Below are 18909 nucleotides of genomic sequence, written 5' to 3' on the forward strand. Positions count from 1 at the left end.
CCCGGGACACTGAACTAGTATGCCTCTGTGCTGTCTGTGTTATGTTGCAGTGTAGCACACGTGGTGCTTGGTGCAACACCTGGACTGCAGCCTCAGCTCACTGCCATTTAGATATTTTTTTTCAACACTCGGAAGTGATTGAAGTGTTCTAAAGTATACGGTAATGTTATTTCCAAAATAACATGTCTGCCCTCTGTAATAATGCTGACTTTGCTTCGTAACACTTTTATTTTGTTAAACTGCCACACAGTGAACTTGACTGGAATTAGCAGTGAAGAAGACCGTTTGCTCACTGCAGAGTATGTTGTTTGAATCAAATCCATCATTTACACTGAGTCAAAGTGGAAAAACACTCTTTTAATCCAAACTCAAATCATGTGTGCAGGCTATTTAAGCCTGTGTAAACTCCACACACATTTCTGCTGTGTGCTGAGCCCTGTGCCGCTGTGTATGTTAAATCCTGACACTGCATGGTCATTTAAAAGGGAAAATAATCACCATTTTAGAAAGTGGAGCCTATTTCTCCTCTTGCTTTTTCATCACCAAGACATATTTCCATGAAGAGATAACGAACATTTAATCTCTGAATAACATTCCTAGCCACAGCAATCCTACTGTACTAGTATGTACTAGTTAGTGTTACTGCTAGTATTTTCAAAAAGAATTCCTAAACTGTTTTCAGTGAGTAAATCAAATTTATTAGGATGAACCCTTTGAAATGTCATTTTTAAGGGAGTCCCAACATATAACTCAGTTGTAATCGAAGGAGCATTGGAGCATGTATAAGAGTCTGCAAAAAACAAAGAACTACAACTAGTCTATATTCACCAATTTAAAAACCACGCAAAACTACAGCTTTCCCTCTGGAGAGAACGAGGAGAATTCCTGCTCCACCTAAGAGGTAGATAGTCCACAGAATTAATAATGAACTATATTCTTATAAGTCACTAATTGTTCATGTATTATGCAAATTAGTGTTTTTCTTTTTATTATGATGTGTTACCAATGGCTCAAGTCTTGTATGTCCAATAAAGTAAATCTGGTAATTAAGGAACACATTTCAAATAGTTTTATTAAAGTTACACAATAAAATACCACTAACGCCTCAAGTAACAAACCATTTGCTCATTAAAGGAAAAATGCAAGCTATTGGATTGAATATGGATGGTATGTTGTTTTTCTTTGTTTGCCCGTTAGGGCAATCATTCTCGAAAGTCACTCAATTGCAGTTATAATGAGTACAGTTAATGATAAACTTCTGCTGTCTCATTTTAAAATATATAATATGACGGTAAACCATAAAGTATGACTGTAGTGAAATAGAAAATAGAGATTTAATGCATTCATTAAGTTAAGAGTTGCTGTATTTTAGTTACCGCAGAAGTGGATCTGTTTTCTACTGTATGACATTCTACTGGGGATTATGTGTTTGATTTAATATATTTAAAATATTTTTTTGCATTTGGTGGATTGGTGCTTTAGCTGCTTGCTGGATCTGCTCTCAGTTTTTTCTTCCATAAAGTCGAATGGAACCGCAGAACTCGGTTCATTGCTTTGATTGTCAACAGTGATATTCTGTTAAACAATCTGACAAACCGAGAAACCTGAACTTCAAAAGCAGAGGGGAGGAAAACTGAGTTCTTCGACCCCCTGGGGATTCCAGGGTGTCCAGTTTGATGGGTAAATTACTTAATCACTGCAGCAGTGCTCTCTCAAGGCTTGAAGCGATGGTCTCAGAGTTTCTACGACTACTGTTGCTTAAAGTCAAAGCCTTTCCCATTGATTCCACCATATGTCCCCTCACTGTAACATAAGAAGCTAGCTAAGTACAGTTTTACCACAAATACCCCTAATTCATCATACAGCAAAATAGGAGGCTGATAGCAGCTGAAAGAGGAGATAGAGTCATCTTACACAGAGTGAAACTGAACCCAGCTGTCTTATGGCAGATGTGCAACCGAAGATACTCATCAAAATGTTATGTGACATTGACATTTCCATTCAGGAGAGAGGAAGACTCTTTGGGTTGTGAGTGTGTTAAGTAGTCATGAGATATGAGAGCATTTTCTTTCATTTTCTAAGGTATGCATTGTGGTTTACTGAAGCTGAAAGGTGCTGCTTTAGGCAGCAGGGAGCGCTGGTGGTTAGAAATGACCTGAACACCCAGTTTCAGTATATAGCCATGTTTAAGTATCCACAACCTAGTAGTAGTAGTGGTAGTGGTAGAGGTAGTATATTGCTGAAAAACTTTCTTATACAGAAAATATGGTCAATATTTGGAACTTGGAAGAGGATTGATTGGTACTGTACATCTGAGTTGAAATGTTACAGTTTCAGGATGTCTGTGACAATATCCAAATGTAACGTAAAAATTTTGTGCGAGTTGTAGGACATGTCATTTTCTACTAGACAAGGATATTATCAATTCTGTTTGTACCCTTATGACACCACACACTTCACACACGCTGCACAATAAAATTCAAGACGTTTTGTGAAAACTCCCATTAATCATTTGAAACACTTTCCACCTAAGTAGACAATATATGGGTCATTGTTACTCATATTGGAAACCATATTTGACTTTGAGTAACAATAGTATGCTATCTTAATCATTTTGCCAGCTGCCAAACTCTTCTAATGCATCGTACCAGATATATAGCAATCTAAAATCTCTATGCATCATCTCCTTCTCTTGTACACTATGACTGATTTAAAATCCCCACTTTTGTCTTTACTATTACAGATGAATTAAAGGTTAATAGTCAGATGTGATGTAGGTATGTGAACACATTTTACAAACAGTTGCTCGCCTCTGAATTAATAAAACTTGAAACATGTTTTAATCTCGTTTACTCTGAGTTGTGTACACCTGTTGTAACACATAATTTGTTGTCATCTTGTTTCAGCTGAAATATAGAGACGTTGTACTAGTGTTTTATATAACAGAAACATTGTACCTACAGTAAATCTTTGGGATTCCTGTGAAATTGGCTGTGTATTAGGGTGAAATGGATAGTTTTAAGATGATTTCAGTTCAACTAACATCCAACATATCGAGCATCTGAATGCCCTTGGTGTCTTTGCGATTTATAACAACTTAAAAAATATCTCATATGAGCAAAATTATGAATGAGGGACTGCAGGAGATACATTCTTAGAGAGTAGAACGACAATACCTGTGACATGTATGAAGTAACTATTTAAATTTGACATGACAGACTGCTGCATCATTATGCAAGCTTTGGCTGAAGTGTGGAGTGCCTGTGCATTTGTCCTGTCGGACAAAATTACAATTTGTTAGCTGAAGCTTTGTGTCTTGTATGAAAAAATAAATAGGTGCGACCTGTGTTCGGCCACTAGATGTCGCTGTATTTATTCCAAAGATACCCTTCTCCACACTTGAAGATCACTAAGTGAGAGAATGTCATTAATTTATTGTCATGATGTTAAATTCATACTTTATATTCTCAAATTATAGGACACTAATGCAAATATAATTTTGCAATAGATGTATTGTCTCTATTACATTGGGCACTTCTAGCAAAGTTGTACACAGTGTACATATCTTAATCTCATCTTATCAATTGTTTTTTTTTTCCCTTGACACCTGAACTAAACTTGAAATCCTGCTCTGGATGTTCCTGTATGTGAGTTTCTCATCTGTGGCCCAGTCTTGTGTAGGCGTGTTCCTTGTGTAGTCTTAGCATTTCCTCCAGGACTCACAGAAAGGCAAGAGTGCAACTGGCACCAAGCAAACACATAAATGATCTCTGCTAAAAAGTAAAACACAACCATGTGGAACATGGCTTCATCCTATCTGCCTGTCTTTTTCAGCGTTCAGTTGGAGAGCTGTTAAAATAGTCAGGTGGTACAAGAGAAAGCAACATTTGAGAGTGTTCAAGAGGATTTCAGCTGCACTACTGAAGTGACTTGGCTCCATCAATTTGATTGGCTAAGGCAGATGTTAGGTGCATGGTGCAAATGGTAAAACAAAAAAAGAGGAAAATTAAGTGAGCCTATCTGTCTACCTATATTTTCTGTGCAACCAAATAAATGTTTAGTTTTATGTATTCAGGATATTCAGAACCAAAAACTGCATTGCATTTGATTCAGAGACAAATGCTTTGAGAGAGATGCTTTGGCAGAAATGGAAAATGCTCTGTTTCATCTCTTTCCCCTGCCACTCCAGCTCTTTCTTCAGTAAAATTTGATCTAATTTTCTTTCCCGTCCTTGGGTATTTCCCCACAGAAATGAAGGGATAGTGATTGCTGGGTAAGATTGGAGTGGATCTAATCTTCCACTGCTCTCAGTCATACTCCATTTCACTGCACATCTAATTTGTCACACTGCTGATGAATATGCCACAAGTTTCATGGGAAAGAGAAGGACATAATGAATATAAAACACACTGGGAGAGGGGAGAAGTAATTGCCGTACCGCACTAACCACAGTGCATTGTTCATTTGTTCCATCAAATTGCTGACACTATGCATGCACTATGGATTCATTGCTCTCCTCCCTCAGAACTTGATCAAGAGGTTAAAACAATGACAAACAATGGCGGGTTTGTTGCTTGCCTGCAGAGTGGAAGCAGAAGCTTGATGGTCATTTTTGATCTCTGACTTCAGGGTCACTCTGTTTGCTCAAAGAGGGCACAAAGGGGCCTTTAACGCTGCACGCATTTACTGCTCATAATCGAGAGACATTGTGAGCATTGCAGGCAGATGTCTTTCATTAGCATGCATGTGCAGACGCTTTATGCAATATCCTTTTGAAGCAGAAGGTCCTATAACATTGCATCTGATGGCTCTAATGTATTAGTTTCACGACCAGTTTAAAAAAGCAGCAATATCGAATGGAAAAAAAAAAAACAAGCAGATGGTATGAATTTCATCTGCATAATGATATTCTAATTTCGTCATTATTCATTATTACTCTGGTTGTGATTGTCAGGGTGGTGATACACTCGGCAGCAGTCCAAGCAACAGGCAACCAAGTGAATCGGCAGGGTCAAAAAATCTGTTCAAATGTTTCCTGGCAACAAGATGTTTCTGTGTGTTGAAAGCAGTAATTCCATCCAAATTGCTTTTAAAAGTTGCCCTCTACATAACTGCAGCCATGTAACTGCGCACAGAGACTCAATGAGGCAGATTTTTTTTTTTTTTTAAACAGACCATATGGAAAAATTCTACCCAGCTGTGTTTTGTCCATCCTGCTCGCGATGGGTCGAGAGTGAATGTCTCTTTAAAGAAGGAGATGATAGAATCTGTGCAGAGCTGCTGCATCACCTATCCGTGAGACTGGAGAGCGGCTGATGAGAAAGCCCTTCAGGACTTTTTTCTAAATAGGCATGAAATTATATCTCCCTCTGACTGAGATTAGCGTCCACGGAGCCTCTTGCGTTCTGCCCCCTCTTTTCCTCAGGCTCTCAAACCAAACAGTCACTTTGCAGTTTCAGCTCGTTTGTGCTGAAGTTTAAGAAAGTTCATTTTCATCAGGAGGTGCTCTCTGTGTCCTTCAGCTTCTTTCATGGGTCCTGCAGGATTTGTCACGCATACTAACGGTATGTGGACATCCATAGCAATGTTCTGTACTCATGATTTGTGCTTAATGGAGTAACTATTCTGTCACAGGAAAAAAATGTAATATACTGTTTCAGGATATGCAATACATACTGTAGTGAAGAACGTATTGATACAGAGTTCAATCTTTTTTAATCATTCCTTATAAGCAAGAAAGCTGAAAATGTTCTATGAAACCGTATGTAAGCTAAGTTGGATTCTAGATTTGAATTCAAACTCACCCAAAAGTCACATCAGTGCTATAAAGAAGAAACTCCACCTAGAAAACCATGCACAGTTAAGACAACGGAAGTATTTAAGTGTATGTCCTGACCAAATGGAAGCAGAGCTGACAGCTACATGACCAAGACCCCCGACCTGGTTGACACTCCAGGTCAGATTTTAGTGATTTCAGAGAGCATTCGTTTGAAAGTGAATCTGGACCAGTGCAGGAAAACTGTCCCTTTTGCAGATGAAGCCTGGCGTGGCGGTGTCAGTGTCAGGAGAGCACTTGATGTCTGCAGGAACTCAGACAAGAAGAGGAAGGTGGTTCCATATTGGCTCACCGACTCCATGACAAACACAATGTGAACAAAAATGAAGTAAAGCGACACACTCTCCTCACAACACAGATACAATTTACCAGCATATTTTAGGTGGCTAAAATCAATATTTTTATTTTAAGAATGTATCAAGTGATGCACCCACAGGTAGGATTAGGGTTCCCAATTCCCCTCGGCTCTACAAAGCTACATAGCTTCTTACAAATCTTTGTTTTGTTTTTCAGGCCTAAAGCTTTGCTGTTTCAGTTTGCTTTTGTAGCATCATTTTCAGAAAACAGCAAAAAATCGACAGCACAGAGAAACTGTTTGCAACTAGCTGGTGAACTGAGCAAAGCATGTAGCAGCTAAAGAGGTACAGTAGACATTTGGATGAGACCAAAAAAAAAGCTAAAAGGAGAGTGAGTATATGGACTTCGATTCTTCAGATAGCTGGAAACACTGCCCCAAATAATCAGTGGCTCAATGTGTAAAGAAGCAACTGTTTATTCTGCTAACGCTTTTGCTGCCATTCCCACTGGCACATTGCTCACCTAAAAGCTATGCTGCTGCCACTGCTGCTGTTCATTTAGCAGTTTATATGCAGTTTATTCCAACCTCCACTCCAACGTACACTTCAGGCTTTACATTGTCAAAGCAGGAATTTATTAAACACTGTGAACACACAATTTCTGGTGGGATGAGCTTTTTTTTTCATTGTTGGGAGGGATTTTTGCTTTACATGTGTTACCATGTAAAAGGTGACTGATTACCTTGGGTCAAAAGAGTATGCTTGGATCACCGTGACTGTCTTCCTTCACAAAAACTAACACATAGGTCTTTTGTGTAAGCAGCTTATCACGACCCGCTCTTATGTTTTAAAGTTCGGAGACCTCTACGGTCATATAATTGACAACAATCAGGTGTCTTGTCATCAAATGACCTTTGACCTTACGTGGGAAAAAAAAAAAAGTATGACCTCTTACTAGTGCATTACTCTATGGTGGCACGCAGTCTGTTACAATTACATTTTGTTGCCATGGAAACAAATCTAATGGGAACTCGGTTAGGATCTTTTGTCACACGAATGAGAGCCGCAGAAGCGATGCAGTTCAGATGATCAATGTAATGTGAGTTTTTCCTTCTTAGGAGGAGGAGCGTTGGGTCGGTGGTTCGATACTTTGGTGCAGGAGATTGCTTCCTGTTTCCAACCACAAATTTGGACAGTTTTTTTTTTCAAAACTTCATCTACTGTTGCCCTGACAACAAAGTTTGCACGACTCTAAGCAATTTGTTGATAACGCACAGCATGGTTCATGGCTCAAGTCATCATTTTAACCCAAACCATTATTTTTTCCAAACCCTAATCCAGTGGTTTTTGTGCCTAAACCTAATCAGGTTGAGGGGTAGGAACAAATGACCTATGTGGTCGTACGGGTTAGATGACTTATTGACCTGTTACTTTGCTTAGTATGATTTTGACTTTCCAGCGTATTGTTGAGTTTCATAATAGGTTGGAGAGGTAAAGCTGAAACAGACATACTGTACATGTAGCTCTTTGGAAGCCGGCGCCGAATATTTGGGATGATGGCTAACCTCTTCTCATTTTTCATGTTGCTGAGGAAGTTATAAATGCTAATAGCCTTGGATATTATTGTGGTGCCATGCGTGACACATTTATTGCGGATGTTGTGGTCGGGTGGAAGGGGCGGTGATGAAAGGATTCAGCAATCCAGAAAAACCAGCACAAGTGTTTCAGAAAACACACTCCGTATCTTTGTGACACAACAGCACACTTTTTGGCAAATGGCTTGAGGGTAATAGCAGTTACTTCTCTCTTTGTGTGTTTTGTAGTTTTTCAGGAGATCCATGAGCATGTTCCCAAACATCTTTTGCAGTCAGAACATAAATGCATCGCAAAGCATATCTAACGAACAAGGTACAAACTTTTCATCAGCTTCCATCAAGTAAACAGTTTCCCTTATAGATAAACTGAAGTCATTGAGGCACTTTTCTGAATGGTGTATGGCAATTGACAGAGAGGAGTGTGAAATTGAAGGACTTTAAATCTGTAGATGTTGATGCAAAATCAGCAAATTATAATGGATCCCAATGAGTGAAACGGGAGCAAAGTAACATATTTCATACCATATGCAAGATATGATAAATTTTTTATTTCTGATCAGCAAAAGACACACAATTGATGCATTTGTATCTTTCATGACTTTTCAGTACAGAGGAAAAACCCAAACATATACACAGTATGGGCATATATGTATATGGGTATATTTTAAAGTGCAAGTGATTCACAAGGGTCAATCATGCGTTACATAGCATCTGTATCAGGAACTTCAGTAATCTCCTATAATCTGCAATAATTTTTTTTGAATCTGATAGTAAAATAACTGTCACTCATATATGAATACAAAATAAACTTTACTATTCACTGAAGCTTTTTGATTTTGTTTAAGCACAACAACATTTATCAATCTATTTCAAGTCTTGAGAGGAAAGAGTACCATGAAGTGCCAGAGGTGAGGGAGATTTTAGTCTCTAGTATTGACAGGAACAGTTTCACAAAACTCACCACAGGTCAATTGAACAATACTCCAGTACCACCTTAAGCACCCTATGCCTGAATTAAAATCTAAAACAGAAGGAAATCAAAAGCTTTCTCTTGTTTATTGTTTCCTAATAGTCTTCAGTGGTCTCCTAACTTGGGCATGTCCTTGTCGAAAGAGACATTCAGTAAAATACAGGTGCATTCTCTAAAATTACCTTTACATTTTACTTGGTGAGGAAACAGTCAATTTGCCCTTGCCAAATATATTTGACACGAGGAATGTTCATAGAAAATAAATATGAAGACATGGATAGACATTAAAATGCAAATGTGGACTGATGCTGAGCTCACTGTGAGTAGACAGATCAGAGCGGCCACAGTAGAGGGGCATCCGGACAGCATCATACAGGGTAGTAACAGTTTAGCAGCAGCTGTTGGGTTTTGGATTTACCCATGGACAACAAAGATACAGACATATGTATCAATAGTACATGAAGAAGCCCTGACCCTTCAGGATGCGAAGTATTCAAACTTATCTCCATTCACTGGGTAAATAAAATATGCCTCAGTTGTACATGTACTGAATGTTTCAATGCCCTTTATAGTGGTTAAGATGCAAAGTGCATATTTAACAGAAAATATAAGCTAGGATATACTACAGTGTGACAATAGCTCTTAACTTCCCAAGTGATTCCTTCAGAACAGCTGTCCTTTCGCACCACGCGACGCGACACAAAAGAAACGATCATATTCACAGAACAAAAGAAACACCAGTTTACAAAAAACACAGAAACGGAAAGCAATATAGAGGAGCGACGCCTTCACACCGTGAGTGCAGTATGAGAGCACACATGCTGCTGCTTTATTCACACAGCATCAGCTGGCACTGAATGAAATAAAGGTCAATTTCTGTGTTGCTGTGAATCCTTTGTGTGTGATTATTGCATAGTTTGGAATTCTTAACATATCTGTTAAATTGACACGGAAAAATAAAACATCTCTGTCTGTGCTTCACTCTAAGTAATCCAGGACAATATATAAATTCACTTTATTTTTTCAAACAGGGCTGGGTTGAGTTCCTTTCATGACGTAAAAAACGTCAACTTAAAAATAACGGGCAAAGACAATATTTTGTATTATAACAATGACGAGATGACCAATTTGCAAAGTTAAAAAACAATTTTCTTAAACAGTGAACTGAACCCAGCCCTGTTTCAATGTGCACAAATATTTGTAATTTACTCTAAACTTACTTATTTTACTTTAAGATTATCTCATAGAAGTTCATGGTGCCAAATCACCATCTATCTACGTGGTACAGATAAAAGCAAACACCAGCATGAAGACCCTTCTCAGTGACTATGGCTCTGTACTAGTCTACTAATTCTGAGTGATTGTCCATTCCTTAATGGATGAAGTCTTCTGGCACTTTTTGTTACTTTTAATGTGCAGCTGTAATGTCCTTTAAAATACAAAAACTAACATCTAAAGCCTAAGTGCCATTTTCAAAGAACCTATCTAACTGACCAAGAAAGAACAAAGTAACCAAAATCATTATGATAAAAGAAGAGTCTGTAAGTTAGTAACAGGAATCAGTACATTTTTTTACACATATTAGTAGCTATCTGCTGCTTGTATCTAAATCCTTATACATGCATATTAATTTATCAACCTTTAACTTTGTGAGGTGTGGTCTGACATTAATCAAATATTTAGTTTGTATGGTTATATTTTAGATAAATGTTTGTCTTTATAGTTCATGTCGGAGAAGCACTGCAAACAAGTGCGGAACCATTTCACAACTTCCCTGACAGGGTACTTGATGCTGCTGTTTGTTTTACTCCTATTACTCTTATTCCCAGGCCATCCAAATCTGCCGTTTTGTCAAAGCTGTTGGTGTCAGAGAGATACGCATAAGTTGCCCTTTGGCGAGTAGAAAGAGTGACAAAGTCCGTTTCAGGAGGAGGCTGGGGGTTGCCTTATATAACCAGACCCAAATTCACTGCATGAATAGAGAGGTCTGGCCATGCTCCATTGAGGAATGTTCCTAGTCGTTGCATCCTAGTGGGCGTAGAACACAGGGTTAATTTTGAAACCATTAAAGCAGCCTTTAATCAATCTGCATAGACCAGCGTAAACTGCACGTATGTTGTATTCCGAAATTCCACCACCGCCACCATTGTTGGAACTACTTCAACGTCATCGCACTTAGGCACCCTGACTGCTCCCTGATTGGTCCGTCCTTCAGAGTGGCTGAGCAAACCTCGGTGTGAACAGGGTTTCGGGAGTAAAAATCACAGTGAAGACTGAAGCTGTGAGCAATTGCCGGTACGGGCCAGGTTAGGTCAGGGGTGGTTAGAATTGACGAGCATAGGACTTTCCCCGGGCAGACCTGTTTTCGAGTTTGTGAGAAAACAAAAGTCAACATGGATTTCTTTAAGTAATGTAATGGATTTAACTTATGTAATGTTGGTAAAGTAATTAACGTGATATAGGTAACATTAGTTATGTAAAATCACTAACCCAAACCATGCTCTTTTCCGAACCATAATCAAGTAGGTTGGGGCCTAAACCTAACCACATTGCAACTGTATGTAATTTAACCCAAACCCTAATCTTTTCGCAAACCTAACCTTGTGGCTAAACCTAAGGAACCTTATGTGTATCTCTGAGATGACACCAGGCTGTGACAAAACGGCAGCGTTTGCCTCCCTGGGATGAGTACAGATTCAATTATTCCTCATCAATCTTCAATAATGTGCAACACCCCTTAGCACTGAACATTTGCATCTAGCAGCTGCAGTGACAACCTTTTTTTAAAATCAGAAAGTGTGTCAAAACTAAGCTAACGCTTTGTTGTGGTCCCCTTATAACACCCATAAAGTAGATCACCTGACCTGAATGACCAACCTTGTTCCCCTATGGCCAGCACAGAGTCATGACATGGGTCCCATTCAGTCACCAGAGTGTCAGCTCACTTTTTTTTTTCTTTTTTTGGCATAGAGCTCATGTTCAAATAGGAGCCGTGACTGAAGTGCTTTTTAAATCTGTAAACTGATTAAAACTACAAGAATGCATTAAAATAATAAAAAAAAGAAACATTAAATAATATAGTAGGAAAATAAATATCATTCCAACAAGGCTTTTTTTTTTTTTTAAATAGTCATTCTCCATCTTGACACTGGAAGCCAGTGTGTATGTCACATAATTCACCTCAGAGAATGATGATCATCAGTCCAAGAAGATGGCTGCTCTCAGTCTCATCGGTGAACGTGCTAATCAGCTACTGCACATACACCACTGCTTCACACTCACTGAAGAACACGGACACAGATCCCACTAAACGTGGTCCCACATGTACTGCAGAGCTCAACAGTCTTATGCATTGCAAGTGTCTGGATACATGATACGCAGAAAGTGCCATGACCTGGACAATCCTTATGTGCAGGATAATGATTTGAAAAATATGACCATGGCTACATCTGCCATCAGAAAAAAAAATTACAAGTGCTATAGCTATACACAATTTTGGTTTTTTTCATGAATAGCATTCAGGGCAGTTTGATGTTTTTTTGGTCAGTTTATCTCTCAAAGGTTATCATGAAACCTCTACAGACCTCACTCCGTATGAGCACTCTCTTTTAGAGGGCTAGCTATGGCTGTCTCTGATAGCGTAGTATACAGTACATTTAAGTGTTATGTTAGTGGCAGAAAATTGCTATGAAACTAATTTCCACATCTCATGCTGCTTTGACTGATCTTCAATATTAGATACATCTACCGGTAATTTCCCATTTCTAAAAATGTACCAATAATAATCGAACTACTGATTTCTATTCATGGACAAATGTTGGAATTATGAAATACTTTTTAAGTACTGGCTTGTGCTCGATAGGCATGAACCACTATGGCTGTTATTTTTTTTTTCTTTCTTTTTGTGCTTGGCTTTAAAAGACTTCTTAAGGATTCGACTCGGTTGGAGGACGTGAAGAGAAGTGAACAGGACCGTGTTGCACAAATGCAATCGCCACATGTTCGACACTTAACTGTGAGCGGACACGTTTGAAAACAGTCGATGGAAGAGGGGTTCTCTTAAGCCTAAAGTGTGGGATATACAATATAACGACAATCAAACTGATATGAACTCTATGGGCAGTCCAGCATTCCCTAGAGGTGCATATTTCTGTAACTTCCAGTTTGGCAGAGGAATTGATTTTTATCACCCCTAGGGAATTGAGGAGCTTTTGTGATGTTTTGAGGAGTGTGTGTAGTTGTCTGAATCTGAGTGGAAGTTAGGAGCTGTCACTAGCAGAGCGCTTTTTGCCAAAATGACTGGCAGAGTCTCTGTTTCGCAGATTAGGCTGGATCTTGTACATATGGGGACCCATGGACCAGCGCCAGCTCCCACGGCCCTCCACTCCAGTTGGGATGGCGGCAGCTGCAGCCACAGCAGTGGATGGGCAGGGCTTGTTCTGCAGCAGCTGAATAAGCATGGTCATCTCTGGGCCCAGCCGTGACACCATGCTGGTCCTAACGCGATCCACCGTGTCCTCATCACAGTCCATCAGGCTCTGTAGCAGCTTCCCATAAAACCTGGGACAACAAAGCATCACAGAGGGAATTTTTAGGAGCCTGAAACCAAGAAGGACAACAATGTGCAGCATGGCAATACAAATCTGTTGCTGTGCTCTGTAATGGTTCAAATCCTCCTGTAGTATTTCCCTGCATTTGCACATGTGCTGCATGGTCTGATGTCATCCAAAGGGGAGTAACCATCGCGGCCGAGTCACTACTAAGCTCTGCACCCCACCCTCCTATCCTTTTGTATCCACTCCCAGACTGCAATCCTACATGTATTACCACAACAATAGGAAAAAAAACATACCATCTTGATATTCCTGTTTGAATTGCATACATTCTAATGTATGAAAGAATGTGTGAAGCAAATGGAAAACAAAACATGGAAATCAATACAAATGTAGTCATCTGTTATGCTACATGACTCAAGGAATGCATTTGTTTATGGGCAGCACTTTGTGTCAATATATCTCTCAAAGAGTTAAAACTGTTGTCCATTACTGGAAAACAAAAGGTTTTTTTTTAACGTCTATTCTGGGGTCAGAATAGGCTAAGAAATGAGAGCCTGCTGGACATGACAGGGTTTAAATTCACGTGTTGTCATTAATCGTCGTGGTTTTAAAAAGATTACAAGAAAAACTCACCTATTGGGGAAGTGACTTGGTAGCTGTGCCACTTCACCAATAGCATCTGGATTAGATCGGGCAACAGTGCAGATATCCAGCTTGCTGTAACACTCCTCTTGGACTTCAGATATCATTCTTTGGAAGGTGGAGCAGCGGCGGATGGTGGGGAATGCCTTCGAGGTGATGCCATTGGCAATGCACTTGAGGCTTTCCTTCACAAATGCTTTACCCTGTAAAAAAAACAAAAAAAAAACAGCAGTGCTTCACACATTCTTGCCCTGACTGTTACACCCATAGAATTCTACACAGCTCACGTGCATGCAGAGAAAGAAATAAAAGTATATACCTGAGTGTCAAATTTAGCAGCACTGTATAGGAAAGACTTGCAGATGTCATGCATGCCATCTGTGTCACAAGTTGAGTTTTCCAGGCAGGCGAAGGCTCCGCAGCCAACTTGGAGGGCACTGTTGAGACAACGTGCCACATCTGCTGTGGGTACAGAGAATGAACCATCAGCAGGGGAGCCAACAGTGGATTCAGTGGGAATCACTGCACACTCACTGAGCTCATTGCACAAGGGTTGCCAGGGTTTCAGCTAAAAAAAAAAAAAAATGCAGCGAACGAAAGAGAATTTTCATACTTTGGTGATTCACAAAAGACGCGGAGTCACTCGGGGCAAACAGTGACTTGACTGGAGATTGGACAACTTACAACTCTAAGAGTCTCAGACACTACTTGGCACTGCTGCACTTTTCTCTTGGCAGGGACTTATATTGCACTGTTTGGTTCTTTTTTAGCAGCACTTGGATGAACAGTACCAGAAATATGTTAGTTTCCTGAAAATTGTTGGCGTGCCTGGAGACACTCATAAACATACACTTGTACCCCTTGTGCACACACACAAACATATTGTACACTGCCACCAGAGTCTGTCTTCTATTACTTTACACAAGCCGTAATTGTTAAAAAATGATTTTGCTTCCAAACCATGTTTTTCACTATTATCTAAGCACATGTCACAGTCCACTTAAATATCCAGAATTGATCTCATGCTCATCTACATAATGAAATACACATTCAGAAAAGGCTGCCATACTCATTTCAGGAGAGTCACATGACTTGAATAGTTATTAGAACGATTAACCCACCAGCAACCCCGATCCCCATCTTCGTAAAAACCCCTGAAACAGCCACCCGGCAGCAGCATTCAGTCAGCTGATCCAGTTTGGCCTTGAGAGAACAGCCCAAAGTCTACACAGCTGACTTAAAATTTTACACCAAGACAGAGCTAGAAAATCATAATCTGTAAATCGGTGGATCCAGATAGTTGGCTTTCCTTATTCTTCATCTGCAAATCCACCGAGATAGCAAGCAGCCTGACTCAAATCCTTTGTAATAACCATTAAGAAATGTCACTGAGGAGACTAAGCCGACTTGGCAGCCTGCGAATCTGGGGCCCCATGATGACCTGCACAGTCAGATAAAGTCTGCCGGCCATCAGGGACCAGAGATTGCTCTCAAAATACAGAGAGTGAGCTGCACATCTTATGATGATGAAGCAATTCCTGCAGAAGGGAATGAGCATCCCTTTTACCCACTGCCTTTTTTTTTTTTTTTTTTTTTTTTTTTTTTTTATCATCACTGAGCAGTACCTTTGTGTTAAAAAGGAAAAGTCAACATTTGAATGGAGCATGCAGATCTATGCTTTGCTTTCTTTCTCGTTATTACAAAGGGTTTTGACTTGGCTCTCTTTTCTTTTATAGATGAGAAATGTCAACTAATAGGGTTGCATTTATTTATCCCCAAGGCACAGGCCCAGTGACGAGCAGTTAAGCTTTTTCTGAGGCGTGCTGAGAAAAAGGTACAATGGTGTAACCTACTTCTTTTTCTGACTTCAAGGCTCTACAGGAAGGCTCCACGGGAAACGTTATGTTTTATGCACTGATACCCCGTTAAGTCTACTACAATGCTGAACAGTGGAAGCTATGCAGCAGCCAAAGCCACGAGAAAGGGACTAACAGCATGACACAGCCTGCACTCTCAGGTGTCAGCACCAAGCTCCATGCTCATCTGTTGCCGGCAGGACACCGGCAAAAACCACAGCGTTAATCCCGCAGCCTTCTCCGTGAATCAACGCGCTCGTTTAGACAGAAAAGGCTGCATAGGCCAAAAAAAAGAAATTATGAGAAAAAAAAATCTCCACATAGTACGTGAGCAAGGGTAGGGCTGTGCATTGTATAAATGGTGTGTAAAAAAAAGGAAAAAAAAGAGAGAAGAAAAGCAAGCAGTGCACTCCAAGATATGCAGATGGAAGCAGCGTGTTACTTACAAGGGCTATTGGCAGAAAAGCGTGCTCTCCTGGGCGAATAGGACTCGTTTTGATCCAGTTCATATGCAGATGCATTCAGCACCATCAGGAGAAAAAGTCCGGTCTTCAAAGGCATCGTCTTCTCAACACAGATGACACAACTAAATGTAAAGAGACGCCTACTGCTTTGTGTGAAAATCATAAGAGTAACGCTCCAAAAGCTCCCGCAGCGCAAAAACGGGACGAATGTAGGCTATTACAAGTAGGCTGCCGGTAATTTCTCTACACTGGACACCCTCACTATCCTTTTGACTTGCATGACAGATAGCACCGATGTTAAGTCTGCATGGGTTTATATGGGAGCGCTGAATATTACGAGTTCAGCGGTCGGACCAATCAGAACGCGGTATTCAAGACCGTGGTTCTGCTCTCTCCACTACTAATTGATAAAATGATTTTACAGTAGCGAGCACTGTACATTAGACAGCTCGACATCCGGGTTTATGGCATTATTTCGTATTACATGTTTTTTTATTTATTTATTTTCTTGTAAAACAGTTGTCCCTTTTTAATTAGACCCGTTTTCGTGACATGATATTTCCACCATGCTTCCCCCTTTACATCCATTTTCAGCTTAAGTGCGTTTCACCTCATTACTGATCACCAATCATTCTCTGATCCCTCACTTACACTATTCCAGATCAGCCTTGAAACAAGGCTTGTCTTTGATGAATAGAATACATTTATTTGTGGTTAAGTGTCTTCTGCTGAAATAATTAAATAAGAATTACAAAAAAAAAAAAAAAAATCGGACTATTATAATGCTACATTTTTTTCTTAAATGTCCAATATGTAGGTTGACATGAACCCATGCAAAAGGTAAGGGGTCGTAACTGAATTATTATTGGAAGAACAAGAGGAGCACTGTTATTCCCTTCCTTGTCTGATTTGTTTTCAAAATAAGATTTAATAGGAAAACATCAAATAGTGGAATTTGTCCTCACTACAGCATATAGTCTCCAGGTGAGCTTTGCCACATGCAGAGGACAACAGTCCTAATTTAATATCAGATCTTTATTTTCTGCATCATGATCAACTATAGGAGCTATTAAGCTTAATGTAAACACAGAGTGCTATATTATACCCAATCAGCCACAGCATTAAAAACCAACTGCCTAATATTGTGCAGGTCTCCCACGTACTGCGAAAAACAGCTCTGGCTGTTGAGGCATGGACTCCACCTGTCCCCTTAAGGCTTACTATGGTATCAGGCAACAAGATGTTAACAGCAGATCCTTTAAAGCCCACCTGATGTGATGTGGGTCTGCCATGGATCGGACTTGTTTTTCCATCACATCACAGAGATGCTTGATCTGACAGAGATCTGGAGAATCTGGAGGCCAAATCAACACCTTGAACTGTTTGTCATGTTCCATAAACCCTTCCTGAACAATGTTTGTATTGTGGCAGGTTCATTATCCTGCTGAAAGAAGCCACTGGCTTCAGGGAAAACTGTTGCCATTAAAGGATGTACGAGTACTGCATCGATGTTCAGGTACCATCCTGCTGTCATCTCTTCTCCAAGTAAATGACTCGCACACAACTGGCCATTCTCTTCATGTTAAAAAAAAAAGAAAAGAAGACCAGACCACCTTCTTCCATTGCTTCATGGTTTAATTCTGACACTGACATGTCCACTATAAGCACCTACACTGCACTGTGTGCTGACACCTTTCTATCATAACCAACATCAACATTTTATGCAATTTGTGCTATTGCTGCTCTTCTGTGTCAAAGGTCACTGTAACCTCACAAAACACGTCTGTGACCATAACTCAAAAATGTATTTGTTAGTTATGACAACATTTTACATAAATATCTACTTGGTTAAAATGATAAAGTGATGACATTTTATATCCAAAAGGTCGAAGGTCACCTTCACTGTGATATAATGACAATGTAAAAACACTTTTCTGGCCCTTATTCATAACTCAGGAACAGAATGGCAGATTGTGACCATATTTCACATTTAGCTGGACGCTGAATTGGTGATACTCTTCTCGGGTGTCCACCTTGAAACTGTGCTGATTGTATAGATCCTAACTTAATGGTTAATTTTACCCAATCAGCATGCGCTGAAACCGAATGACACTCTGCCACCCTTGCAGCTACCGAGGACCCGTGTCCTTCAGAGTGGCTGAGCCATCGCTGATACAAACAGTGTATCCAGAATATAGACACAGCAGAAAACTGAAGCTGTGAGTGGTAGTCTAGAGGCGCCAGGATACAGCAGTATGTACCGTATATTTGAAGCATTGTCTGCTGTCAATCAGATTTATTGTTCAAGCATGTGAACATTTAAGAATTCCTTCAAAGTCTTCATTGCATATATTGTATGAGTTTGGACAGACATGAATGTTAACTTGCATCTTGGTTAGCGGAGGCATAAAATCACGAGGCTAGTTATCTCACTCACGGAGAGCATTCAAAGAAAACATTGAAACCACTGAGGTGGGTCTTACTTTCCTTAAAAGGGAAACTTGAGATTCAGCACTCTTCCCCACCCCAAATCATATTTCTACACTCCCTAACATCAACAAATGCAAAACACTAAACCACACAAACCCACTAAACTGTATTTAATCCAACTAGTTTTTTAATCAAATGTGGTGCTGACTTCACCAGATTCAAACAGCTTTGTCCAAATATCAATCCTCAACATTCAAATGACAT

At 39.8% G+C, this 18909-nt stretch overlaps 1 protein-coding gene across 2 annotated transcripts; it reads right to left on the reverse strand.

Moving 5' to 3' along the window:
* Positions 1–8255: 8255 nt before the first annotated feature.
* On the reverse strand, positions 8256–16450 carry stc1 (stanniocalcin 1). 2 transcript variants are annotated; one of them, XM_069138950.1, is made up of 4 exons: positions 16198–16450; positions 14215–14354; positions 13887–14098; positions 8256–13257 (listed from the first exon to the last, which is right to left on the reverse strand). In XM_069138950.1, exons 1-4 carry the CDS (start codon positions 16376–16378, stop codon positions 12957–12959), a joined length of 834 nt encoding a protein of 277 aa, XP_068995051.1. In that variant the 5' UTR covers positions 16379–16450; the 3' UTR covers positions 8256–12956. The 2 variants fall into 2 exon arrangements, with proteins under 2 accessions (XP_068995051.1, XP_068995050.1); XM_069138949.1 differs by having other exon boundaries at positions 14215–14357.
* Between the last annotated feature and the right edge of the window lie 2459 nt (positions 16451–18909).

The sequence above is a fragment of the Embiotoca jacksoni genome, unplaced genomic scaffold, assembly GCF_022577435.1.
Source record: "Embiotoca jacksoni isolate LCO1_2020_lvr unplaced genomic scaffold, fEmbJac1.0.p SCAF_8, whole genome shotgun sequence".
Lineage (NCBI taxonomy): Eukaryota > Metazoa > Chordata > Actinopteri > Embiotocidae > Embiotoca > Embiotoca jacksoni.